The following is an 11,828-nucleotide window of genomic DNA, read 5'->3' as shown; positions in this document are numbered from 1 at the left end:
TCAGATATTGGTGACCGTTGATAGATAAGCAATGTGCGTTCAGTAATTTAAACGTAAGTCAATTCAATTTTAAAACTTGACTAAGCTTTCCTTAAAGCTCTTTCACCTTAAATTTTGGTTGACAAAGTCAATAAAGGAAGCCATATGAAGTGTGATTTTGACTTTAAGTGTACTCTTTGTCTTTATTGTTAGAACAAGTTTAGTCCCGAGCAACAAAATTCTTAGAAGTTTGTCTGGATTTTATACAGAATGCTAACTTATCTTCCCATGACTGAATCTTAAGGAAGTCGAAAAGGAACTTCTCTCTTTTTGTGAATCTCTAGAGCGTACATGGAAGAATCCTTTATAAAACCTTAAAGGATTCTAAGAGAACACTAATTTTCATCTGGTTCCAAGTAGAGCATTGTGTCGTCTTGGTCAGGAGGTGTGTTCCTCGTGTGATCTTAAAAGTGATAACTATAAATGAAGGTAGAACAAAGATGTATTGATGTCTAATTAATTAATGACACTTGAAATTAAGTTGGGTATTTCCATGTATTCAAATACTTGAATTATATTCACAAAATAAAGTTTGAATATTAGATAACTTAGATATATACTAAATCATTCTTCTGCTGAAAGTCAACGAAGACAATCATAAGAAATTCTCTCTGCTTATTCTGCTTAATAAATTCAAAATTCAGTTATGATTCGCAATCTTCTATCAATAAATACAAATCCACAGCTTTATTCCATTGTTTTCATTTATATTGTGACAAGGTAAGTGACGAAAAGTGCATGACTTGATATTAATTTACGTCACTTTAAAGAAGTGTTGTTTCAAATGTGTGCAATCAAGGTGTGCCGTGACGCAAAACAATTTGGACAACAATGCTCTAAAACAACAATTTTTCTCTGCAGAATTGCTGAATTTCTTAGTGGAACTCAAAATTTTTGGACAAGATTGTGGATTCAAATTGTTGATGATTTTGGTAAGTTAAGCACACAAAAGTTTGCAGTCATTCTGATGCTGTCATACAATTATTTTTAGGCAATGATGAGCTGTTTGACACTTATTTCGTCTACATGTATCCAACAATAATATTTTGGATATTTGGAATATTATTTCTGGCTATTGACATGGCAAATAAACCTAAAATCTTTGAGAAATACAGAATACAGTCAAGTGGTCATTATGAAGTCGAGGACTTAGTGCCCGTTATTGGAGTTACACTTTTTAATCAGCTTATTCTGAACTATTTTATGATTAAGTTAGTTGACAATTGTGGACTTTTTGGAAATGCAAAGCAACTGAGATATACACCTTCATTTCCACAATTGATCATCACAATATTCTTGTTTGAATGCATCTATGAATTTGTATTCTATTATGGCCATCGACTATTGCATCATAAACTTTTGTATAAATGGATTCATAAACGACATCATGAGTGGACTGGTAAGTACAATATATTGTGAGATTACTGCCTACTATATATATTCTAAATTCCAGCACCAATTTCTATAGTTGCCATCTACTCACATCCAATTGAACATATACTCTGCAATACATTACCAACCGCATTATCCATGGTCATACTAAACACACCTCCTGCAACCTCATGTGTAATCTTCACAGTTGCAACTATATGGACATTAGGAGATCATTCAGGTTATCACATTCCATTCCTTCACAGTTCACGATTTCATGACTGGCATCACTCAAAGTTTAATGAATGTTATGGAACCAATGGATTTTTGGATAAATTTCATGGAACAAGTAAAAAGTTTGAGGAATCAGTTGAAAGCTTGAGAGATCGGACTTTGTTTACTTTACAGTCTGCTGATGAACTGTATCCTGATAAAATTGACGGTTACAGGAAGTGATATTCAATAAGATTGGAATTCTTAGTGTTAATAGGTGTGGCATTTGTATAGGAAGTAGTTTTTAAGATATTTTAAAATGTCATATGCGTTATGATGTATATTTCACCATATTTCAATAAAAAATGTAAATAAACAAACGCATGGAAACAAAATTTTAAACCGGCAAAGATGTTTATTAGTCGTGATCTTCAAAAAATGTTTAAATGCTAAAAGCTCATTTGAAAAGCTTTAAAAGCTTGGTTTTATTTTGACAAATTTAAAGCTTTTTGAATAGCCGAATTCTATTTTGAACTGGAAGGTGTGCTTTAATCTTGAAATGTGTTATAAATTCATATGTCGTAGAGCATGTCCAATTTTAAATCTGTTTTTTGATTATGACGCAGAATTCCGGGCACAAACGTCATGCCATAGAACATAATACGTCATTTTCAAGTCATTTTGAATAATTTTCCGGAAAATCCGAACAACAGGTCCTCCAATCCAAACCAATGCAATACATTCACACGTTAATACGGTCAGAATATAATAAATGCTAGAAAAATTCACATTCATGCATTCTTCATCAACATCTAGAGATGATCAAAGTTTTTATTGTGTCTTGAGAAACGAAACTGATCTTTTGGATAGTAAACATCTAAAAAATGATTCGTGAACTAATTTCAATACATTCTGTGCCACAATTATATTGGATTGGTGTCATTTATATTGTCACAAAGTAAGTAGGAGCACTAAAATCAATTAATACGTAGATAACGAAACGAAAAATATTTTTACAGATCTGTTGAATTGCTTGTTGGAAACCGGTATTTTTGGAATAATTTATGGATTAAATGGGTTGACTACTTTGGTGAGGAAGTGATTAATAAACATGATTCCGATAAACAAAAGATAAATGACTAACATCTGAATTTTAATTTCTAGGAGATGATGAATTCTTTGATATTTATGCTGTGCATATATATGCAACGTTGCTTTTTTGGACATTTGGATCACTATTGACATTTATCGATTTTAAAAAACCAAAGTTCATTGAAAAATATAAAGTTCAGTCAAAGGCAAATGTAGTTCTTGATGCGAAGAAATTGGTGCCGATGATTGGAGTCATCCTTTTTAATCAGCTTGTACTGAACCTTTTAATGATAAAGTTCGTTGCACATTGCCAAATGTTTCCTACTGGAAGTGAATTGAGACATACACAGTCGTTTCCAGAACTAATGGTTACTATGATTTTATTTTTATTCGTTTATGAAATTTTGTTCTATTATTCTCATCGATTGCTGCATCATAGATTTATGTTTAAGTGGGTTCACTACCTACATCATGAGTGGACTGGTATGTAATCTAATAGCTCTAGCAGTTGATAGCTTTCTTACGATTTACTTTCAATTCTAGCTCCAATTGCCCTGACGTCGTTCTACTCACATCCAGTTGAGCATATAATAAGTAACACCTTACCTATTGCTTTGTCCATAATGATACTTAATATTCCTGTTGCAACATCATGGATTATCTTAACAACGATAGTTATCGAGACACTAGGAAATCATTCAGGTTATCACATTCCATTCTTACACAGCGCACAATTTCATGATTGGCATCACATAAGAGTCAATGAGTGTTATGGAACTAATGGAATTTTGGATGAATATTATGAAACAAATAAAAAATTTAAGGAATCGATCGAAAATTTGAGAAATCGGACACTATTATCATTAAAGTCTGCAAATGAACTATATCCTGATGAAATTGACAATAAAGCTGAATGATCAATTTCAAAAATTTGAATTTTTATGTTCTTAATTAGAGAATATTTCAGTATGGTTACGTATAAGAAGTGGAAGATTACTGGTAAACATAGCTTAAAATACATATATTCGTGCTGTGAACCATGGTCTCTCTTATATGGAGTCTGAGACTGACTCTGTCGATTGTTTCCGCTTTCGATAGTTCGATTAACGTTTGATGAATGAATTTTGGAATAACGTGTCACAAAAATATTTTTGGAATGGCCAAAGGCAGAAGCTACCATGATACATACATACAGTTAGATTCCCATTCAACAACTCTGGAAAAGATCAAATCTGTTCTTACTAAATACAGTATACATGTCCAACAAAACCAATTCAAACAGACGTGTGAAGAACAAAAACACATACCGGCGACGACCTTGTCATCAAGTTGCAAAAAAAAAGATCAAGTTTATGTTAACAAAAATAGACTCACTGTATTGTTTATAAAGCTATTCGTAGAGGTACATTACTTATAATATAATTAATCTGATTTGTCCGGAAACATTTCCTTTGCCGACTTTAGAGAGTATAGGATTCTGTGTCTGTAGGAATATATTGATTTACGGAATAATTTGTCAGTGTTGTGGATTCTGTCAAGAAGTCCAATTTTTCCATAGCACTCCATGAATCTAGAAAGAAATCAGAATAAATTATTGATGGGATTGTTAGGAAATGACGTCCAACATTGAGGGGAGTAGGTGGTTTAATAGATAAGATTATTGGATGTACGTCATTTGTAAACGACGTCAAACACATTTTATGATTATTTCTATAAAGAGAAGTCGTATGAGATAACCACATGCTCAAAAAATTTGGAATATCCCAATACAACCGCTCTGAATGAACGTAAACAAAAACAAAACTTACTTCATATGATGAAAATCATGAAACTCCGACGAATGGTAGAATGGAAAGTGAAAACCAGAATGATTATTCAATGTTGTTAATTGTGCTAATGTGTACCAAATCCACGCGACAGACAGATGACTATTTGCAAATACCGGTCCAAGACCGACTGGCAACACGTTGCTAAGTACGTGCTCTAACGGATGAGCATACTACGGAAGTGGAAGTAAAAAAATATTTTTGTTAATCTTTCAATGCTAATAAAAACAATATAAGTTAAGGTTGCGAAAAAAAATCTGCGAATTAAGATTGCTAATAAAATAATTTGATAATTCTTACTATAGCTGCGATTGAAATTGGCGCGGAAAACTCGTGATGTTGTTTATGGATCCATTTGTATAGATGTTTCTGATGGACTAGTCTGTGTGTGTAATAGAATCCAATTTCATCTACCATAATGCAGATTATTAAGTCAAATACCACCGTCCCAAAATCAGGTACATCCAAAATGGATTGCTGTATTCCTCGAGATTTCTTAACATAATATCCTAAATAGCTTAATGGTATACTAATAAAAATTTGATTAAATAAAACACCACGAACTGCTCGCATCATTAACTCTTTGTCAACCGGCTCATTAACTCCACTTTGTACTTTGTATTTTTTGAGAAATTTTGGCCATTCTGTTAGATCAAAAAATAGGAAAATTCCCCCAAAGAACCAGTATGTGAGAAACACTGTATAAACTGTTGTTCCAAAAAAGTACATGTTGAAATCATCTGCGCCTAAGTAAATATATTTACATTAGTTGTGCTCATTTTACTAGGGATCGTTCACAAATGACGTCTGTCTTTGGATGGAGGCAGGTCTAAGATAGCAAACAGCTATTTTTGGAAGTCGAATTTGACTTGAGTTCGTTAAAAATTTTATGGATTTTTTTTCTGCTAACACTTGTGAAGTATAACATTTCATACAAATTTCAATCGACTCTTGGTGAATACTGGCTTCAACCTCTGGTTAGGCTTGAAATCCTTTTTCTTTAGACGTCATTTATGAACGAGCCTTCTAACTCTTTTGTTTTGGTTTGTTATGAAAATAAAAAAATCACCTACCAAATATATCAACAATCTTGTACCAAATTTTTGTCCACAACTGACTTGTGTTTGTCAAGTACTCGATCAGTCTTTTAAAGAAAAGTTCAAAGATTAATTTCACCGAACTGATAAGACTGCAAATAATTCAATTTTCACTTGCCTCGTTAATCCATAGATTATTATTACCGAATAATGTATTGGATTTATCACAATTTGCCTATCAGGCTTACTGGAAGATTTCATCTTCACTTAATATTGTTTTAGTGAATCAACAAGTGGTTAAAATAAAATTGCAAACAAAACTGGAACGAAAAAAAAAATATTATCTTTTAAGACAAAGAGTCGATGAGATTGAAAGCTAAAGTAAGACTGATTTTGTGCTACAAACTAAAAACACTGGATGAGAAGTATGAAAAAAAAGCGTAAAATATTTAGTGAACGTTGAATCATGGTGTGATATTCGAATTAAGAATTTGCATTTTTGGTGGGATTTAAGATAGCTTTTGTTGCAAAATTAAGTTAAATGCTTTTAATTACTCATTTTGGTTATAGCAAAAGCTCGGAAAAGTTAAGTTTTCCTCAAAAATTCAAAAGAGAAAGTTTCGATATTCGAACAACAACATCAAAAGCACAAATCAGCTGATTATCTGCTATATTCCCACCATGATTTTCTATGGACGGAAAGATTTTAAATGTTTTTTGGAAGTTAAAGAAATTTAAAATAGTTTAATTTTCAATTTTTGGTGTTTTTCAGCTCTCTGTTCACACAAATCTTATTAAATTCAGTTATTTCTTAGATGATCTACAAATTAAATTAATTTATACTCTTAAAAATCCTTTAATTTCTTAAAATTCCATGAAATCATATTCACTGTCCAAAAAATAACGGAAAATTCAAAATGTTCTAAAACCATACAAAAATGAGGTGCTCGAAAATATTACCCAAAACTGCTGATAAATAGCCCAAAATCATGATGCTAATAGCAAATGCGTCAATGTTTATAATTTGTCTAGATGTCTGACTTATAACATATGTTTAACATGCTGTAATTTAGCTGATTTTATAGAATCTGTCAATATGATCCAATGAAAAACGTTCTTCACTGACAATGAATATTCCCAAAAAATTCAAAAATTTAAAAGTCGTTAAATTTTACAAACAAAATTCAAATTTTGTGTTAATTATATTAACTATTGTAATCAAAACATATTCAGATAGTTATTCCAAGAAAAGTTTCTTTATTTATTATTAAATAATAGTTTGTAAAATGAATAAATAACAACAATGAAGTTAGCTGCGCTTTAGGTACTCAAAATCAAGTTAACTTCCAAAAAAATTTCTTTAATCGAGGAATATAAAAAAAGTAAATAAATGCGAAAATAACTAAAATTCGTGTGAATTCCAAAGTCAATTTCGTTGATTCTGTTCCGCAAGCTTATGTTTAATATTTTCCACTTTGATTTTTCATAACATTTATCGGATAAAGTGCTCAAAATTCAATAGTTAAAAATATAAAAAAGTCTCAACAAAGGGCGAGACGGAGAAAAAGAAGAGAGAGTAGGAAGAAAATTTGCAAAGCTCATAAAAAATCATTAATTTCATTTAAGCCAGTAAATTTCTTCTTAAAATTATCAATTTTTGAGAATGTCAAGCAGAAAATTCTTTTCACTTCAAAATGGATCATCATCATCTTCATCATCATCGTCCACAACTGTTCAACCAAATAATCAACAGAATGGACATGTTACTTATGGATTCTTCTGTGAGCCAAAAGTTGTTGCTCCAGAAATGGCATTTTTCTGCTTTGATGTTCTTCATAAAGAATTGCATGGCTTAGATCGTCATGTTGAGCCTCATCACATAGGCATTGCCAACTCTTCATTGTAAGTATTATTATTAAGCATATAGCTGTCTTGTAAATGTCAAAGACTACGTAATTTTGTACAGATGTCGTCATTAAGAACTAATAATTTATTTACGCTTCATTTCAGCCCTTTGTTTGTCACTTGGAAAATCGGACGGGATCAACGTTTACGCGGTTGCATCGGAACATTTTCTGAAATGAATCTGCATAATGGATTGAAAGAATATGCATTGACAAGCGCATTAAAGGATTCTAGATTCGATCCAATAACTCGTGATGAGTTACCGCGTTTGACAGTGTCTGTTTCCATTTTACAAGTAAGTCATCAACTTTTTAATATTTTTCAATTTATCAATCATGTGTGACTTTCGCACATAAATAATCAAATATTTATTCAGTGCATCAACTCGTTGAGGATGTCATAGTCCATCATTTTAATTCTGAGATTTATCAAGATCATATAATCTGTAATTTAAATCGCACGATTAAAAATTTTAATCTTTGGATTAAAAAGTGTAATCTCAGTCTATACATGCTGAACATATTCATTGACTCCTGGTATTAATTTTTCTTTGTAGGGTTTTGAAGAAGCACGTGGATATTTAGATTGGACTTTGGGAGTTCACGGAATAAGGATAGAATTTTTAAATGAACGTGGATCTAAACGATCCGCAACCTATTTACCTGCCGTGGCAACAGAACAAGGTATTATACTGAATTTATTTAATTAATTACATAATTTTAATTCTTTATATTTGTCCAAAATACTAGGATGGGATCAAATCCAGACAATTGATTCGTTGCTACGTAAAGGTGGTTATCGCGGGCAGATAACAAATGCTACTCGCAGTGCCATCAAATTAACTCGTTATACGTCGCAAGAGATTCAAATGACGTATTGTGAATATCGAGAATATCGTGATCGTTACTATGCAGCTGGCATTATAACATGCAAATTTCAGTGCTAACGGCTGCATTGATGATACGAATAGACATAATCACTGCAACTTTTTTGACGGTTTTCGCAAACGTTTATGCTTTTCATTCTTTACTAACCCACCAGATCAATAACAAAAAAAGTTTAATTATTTTTCTCTTCCATTTTTTCATTTCAATTAACAAAGTTGCAATGAGCTTGCAATAATTTTCTATTTTTTAAGGATGCAATCTTCGAACCTATCGAAATGCACCAATATTTTTTTTCGACTTTAGTAAATTTTCTTTTTTCATATTTTTTGTTAATCTTTACTTAATGGTAAAAAAAAAGTAATGACGGAAATATTAAAATATAGATGTAACGTATGTAATAAGATTTAAAAAAATTATGATGATGGTGACAAAGGAATATAAAATTATTTTTCTGATAATGAATTAGCTAATGATTGTGCAACGCAATTATTTAAATAATTTTGATTAAACTCATAATAAGTAGTAACACGTCTGATAAGCATGAAAACCAAATATCAAGGAGCGTCAGTTTTGGGATGAATAGGCAGAATCTTTATGGATGCATGCTGAAATTAAGGTTTGCAAAATTAGATTTTTGACTAATTGTTTTGATCTGTAAATTTCAGATTTTTTGACTTCGGTATTCCTTTTATATTGATCCTTATCTACTTAAATTCTGGAGGTAACCAAAAATTACTTAAGATCGTGAAAATATCATGACAATGTGAGATACTCACCACTAGACTACCGAGTAAAATTGAAATACATAAAGTATTTCTCTAAGTTCAATTGTTCAGCTTAGGACTGTTCATTTTGAACTCAGTTCCACTGATTTGACCATTGAAATCTGACTACTATTCAAAAACTGGCGTAACTTGTCAAATACAAATACACACTTACGGGACGTATCAAAATAATCTTCGAACCGATCAGAAAATCAACCCCTAAAATCTTAGAGTTACACCTCTGTAACATTATAATACACAACAGAAATAATTATAATCAATGACTTGAAAAAAAGGCTTTCACAACAACAATAATTCAATGGAAATATTTCGATGCAAGTGGTTCAATTTCAATAGCCGGAATGTGTGTGAAATTAAATATTTACAAGAAAATTTGGACGTAATTGATGTATTTTAAAGGAAAATTCTGTAGAATTCACTAATCAAATGAACTCAAAATAATATTTTTCCTAATAGCTCATTATGAATAACTAAATAATTATGATCTTCTTAACTTCAACTGCGAAACATATGAACAGTAACAATTAAAACTAACAAAATCACTTAAAAATTTTGCAATTTTTTGATCCACGCTGAGTTTGAAGAATTGATTGATAAAAAATTTAGATTTGATGTACCTGCCAACATATTTAATTGGAAATTAATATTTTTTCTACAAAATTACGATACCTGAAAATCCAAAAATTAATTGGAAAAATCCTGAAAAATTCAAATGAAGATGATTATAGATTTGGGAAAAAGCTGTACGCTTGTAAACTCATGATAATGAGTATCCTGTTTCCATTGCTGACTAGTATATTTTCTTAAAGGTTTGGCATTTTACTTTGGGTTTTAGTTGGTTTTTGATAGCGAAACTGAACCTTTAATAGCTGGAAATCCCCAAACATTGTTTTAATAATTTCCAAAATTCTTGTTTCTTTTCAACATTAAGAAGTTTTAAAGGAAATTCCGAGAATAAAATTGATTTTGATATTCAAATGTCAAATGTGCCTAATATAGATCTTATCTGACCAAAAAAAGGCATCGATTTTCGGCTTGATTTAACTTTAAATTCATATCTAAACAATCATAAAGCTTTTTGAAACCTTAATTACATTACTAAGCGTGGATCAATAAAATTTTCAATTGTATTTTTGTAACAAATGATAAAAAAAATATATAAAATATTTTAAATACCCAAAGAATGATAAAATCATAAACAAAACTTTCTCTAATTTCTTTAAAAATGCTGTGAAAAAATAATTGAACGTTATTTTGTCATATCAATTGATGATTTTCAAAGCTTGAACATCCAGTAATTAAATTCTATATCAATTCAATAGTTTGATTTTTAAATACAAAGCCTTGTTTAGAATCAAAGACCACAAATCTGATTGTTCAAATTAATTTACGAAGAAATTGATGAAATATAGCACCAATTTTCACTGGATGGATTACATTTGCTCTTTTTTGGATCTTAAAGGATTGTTTTCTGGCAACTAATAGAAAATTCATACCCAGTAGAGCTAGATTTTGATCAAAAATGCCAATTTCTTCTATAACAAGCTTTAGAATTGTCCTCTTCCTCAATGAATTTATAACTAAACTTCTTAGAAATGCTTTATGTAGACAACTAGCATAACTTATTGCAATTTTTTTGAATTTTAATTTTATTGACATGATTTTCAATTAGTTGAGTTATTTTATTACTAAACTTTGTGATGAATTTATATTTAATAATTCAATAGCCTTCAAGATGGTCCTTAAATATTCCTCAACATTTAAACTATCAATTTCTTTGCAATTCTATCCTTCCATGTATGCTCTTTCACTTCGATAGTTTAATGTTGATTTAATGATAAAAACTGTGAAAAAATTAATAATTCTATGATTAATAAACTTGTGATTGATTGTCTCACTGCCAAGGTTTGAGAAATAAAAAAAATATGTTGATATTGTTGATGATTCGCAGCAACAAAATGTTAGTGTAACGGAAGACATAGAAAATGTGGAAAAACGCTTGTTAGGAGCTCGAGTGTTGGTGGCAGTAACCTAAAAAAATCCTTTTATTGTCCTTTTCATTAACTTCAAAATTTTGTGATCTGATTCATAAAAATTCAAATTTTGCATCCTAAAAAGCGTTTTTCTTCGATGTTTAATCCTTCCTCCCTCTGTGACAGTTTGATTTATTTTAAACAAAAAAACATTTTTTAGACGAAGAAATGCAAAGAAATTCACATAAAAAATGAGTAAACAAATATTTACTAATCATAAGAGTAATGGAGTTGTAACTTTAAATGCTAATTAGATTTAAATAATCAATTGTGCTAAAGAAAAGTTTTAATTTTTTCTGAATTTGATCTTTTTTATTTGAAAAACATTTCAAACTACAACAAAGTATAATATTCTTATAAAACTAATAATTATGATGATAAGGATGAGAAAAAAATAGTTCATTAATATTAACAAATCTATCTACTACACTAGATAACGATTAATTGACAAAAGGATTGAAAAATTATAAACATTAAGAAAAAAAAAATATTTTTGATGAATAAAATTGATTGTTTGCAATGATATAATCAGGCTGTCTTAATTATTTAATAAGGAATCACTAGACAAAGTGTCGGAACAATTAAACATGTTTCTCCACCCTTGGTTCGAATCCACAAAGAAAAAGGCGCCGTGGTGCAA

The 11,828-nt window shown here is 30.4% G+C and overlaps 4 protein-coding genes across 5 annotated transcripts; 3 read left to right on the top strand and 1 right to left on the bottom strand.

Moving 5' to 3' along the window:
• Positions 1-120: 120 nt before the first annotated feature.
• On the top strand, positions 121-2,018 carry LOC139098172 (fatty acid hydroxylase domain-containing protein 2-like). Of its 2 annotated transcripts, none has more exons than XR_011545152.1 (4): positions 121-759; positions 839-971; positions 1,031-1,438; positions 1,493-2,018. XR_011545152.1 is itself a non-coding variant. In XM_070650295.1 (4 exons), exons 1-4 carry the CDS (start codon positions 686-688, stop codon positions 1,864-1,866), a joined length of 927 nt encoding a protein of 308 aa, XP_070506396.1. In that variant the 5' UTR covers positions 125-685; the 3' UTR covers positions 1,867-2,018. The 2 variants fall into 2 exon arrangements, 1 of the variants encoding a protein (XP_070506396.1); XM_070650295.1 differs by having other exon boundaries at positions 125-759; positions 901-971.
• Positions 2,019-2,410: 392 nt separating this feature from the next.
• LOC139098192 (fatty acid hydroxylase domain-containing protein 2-like) lies at positions 2,411-3,651 on the top strand. Its single transcript, XM_070650318.1, has 4 exons — positions 2,411-2,581; positions 2,643-2,713; positions 2,788-3,198; positions 3,259-3,651. The coding sequence occupies exons 1-4, from the start codon at positions 2,508-2,510 to the stop codon at positions 3,630-3,632; spliced, it is 930 nt and encodes a 309-aa protein (XP_070506419.1). The 5' UTR covers positions 2,411-2,507; the 3' UTR covers positions 3,633-3,651.
• A 413-nt stretch (positions 3,652-4,064) lies between these two features.
• LOC139098182 (fatty acid hydroxylase domain-containing protein 2-like) lies at positions 4,065-5,978 on the bottom strand. The gene is made up of 5 exons (XM_070650308.1): positions 5,757-5,978; positions 5,615-5,685; positions 4,842-5,287; positions 4,524-4,714; positions 4,065-4,285 (listed from the first exon to the last, which is right to left on the bottom strand). The coding sequence occupies exons 1-5, from the start codon at positions 5,837-5,839 to the stop codon at positions 4,138-4,140; spliced, it is 939 nt and encodes a 312-aa protein (XP_070506409.1). The 5' UTR covers positions 5,840-5,978; the 3' UTR covers positions 4,065-4,137.
• Positions 5,979-6,908: 930 nt separating this feature from the next.
• LOC139098152 (uncharacterized protein CG5902) lies at positions 6,909-11,716 on the top strand. The gene is made up of 4 exons (XM_070650275.1): positions 6,909-7,480; positions 7,589-7,778; positions 8,040-8,166; positions 8,233-11,716. Exons 1-4 carry the CDS (start codon positions 7,242-7,244, stop codon positions 8,427-8,429), a joined length of 753 nt encoding a protein of 250 aa, XP_070506376.1. The 5' UTR covers positions 6,909-7,241; the 3' UTR covers positions 8,430-11,716.
• The last annotated feature ends 112 nt before the right edge of the window (positions 11,717-11,828 follow it).

Source organism: Chironomus tepperi, unplaced genomic scaffold (assembly GCF_022539635.2).
Source record: "Chironomus tepperi strain 1889 unplaced genomic scaffold, CSIRO-AGI_Ctep_v1 contig_445, whole genome shotgun sequence".
Classification (NCBI taxonomy): Eukaryota; Metazoa; Arthropoda; class Insecta; order Diptera; family Chironomidae; genus Chironomus; species Chironomus tepperi.
Note: the sequence above shows the minus strand (reverse complement) of the source record. Positions and strands in the feature narration are given on the sequence as shown.

Excerpts from the sequence above, each read along its gene's own strand:
- LOC139098172 (XM_070650295.1), top strand. The coding sequence starts at position 686 with ATGATTCGCAATCTTCTATCAATAAATACAAATCCACAGCTTTATTCC. Across the intron at positions 972-1,030 it reads TCAAATTGTTGATGATTTTG|GCAATGATGAGCTGTTTGAC; the intron begins GTAAGTTAAGCA and ends AATTATTTTTAG. Across the intron at positions 1,439-1,492 it reads ACGACATCATGAGTGGACTG|CACCAATTTCTATAGTTGCC; the intron begins GTAAGTACAATA and ends TCTAAATTCCAG.
- LOC139098192 (XM_070650318.1), top strand. The coding sequence starts at position 2,508 with ATGATTCGTGAACTAATTTCAATACATTCTGTGCCACAATTATATTGG. Across the intron at positions 2,582-2,642 it reads GTCATTTATATTGTCACAAA|ATCTGTTGAATTGCTTGTTG; the intron begins GTAAGTAGGAGC and ends ATATTTTTACAG. Across the intron at positions 3,199-3,258 it reads CCTACATCATGAGTGGACTG|CTCCAATTGCCCTGACGTCG; the intron begins GTATGTAATCTA and ends TTTCAATTCTAG.
- LOC139098182 (XM_070650308.1), bottom strand. The coding sequence starts at position 5,839 with ATGAAATCTTCCAGTAAGCCTGATAGGCAAATTGTGATAAATCCAATA. Across the intron at positions 5,686-5,756 it reads ATAATCTATGGATTAACGAG|ACTGATCGAGTACTTGACAA; the intron begins GCAAGTGAAAAT and ends TTTCTTTAAAAG. Across the intron at positions 4,715-4,841 it reads CAATTTCAATCGCAGCTATA|TATGCTCATCCGTTAGAGCA; the intron begins GTAAGAATTATC and ends CCACTTCCGTAG.
- LOC139098152 (XM_070650275.1), top strand. The coding sequence starts at position 7,242 with ATGTCAAGCAGAAAATTCTTTTCACTTCAAAATGGATCATCATCATCT. Across the intron at positions 7,481-7,588 it reads GGCATTGCCAACTCTTCATT|CCCTTTGTTTGTCACTTGGA; the intron begins GTAAGTATTATT and ends GCTTCATTTCAG. Across the intron at positions 7,779-8,039 it reads TGTCTGTTTCCATTTTACAA|GGTTTTGAAGAAGCACGTGG; the intron begins GTAAGTCATCAA and ends TTTTCTTTGTAG.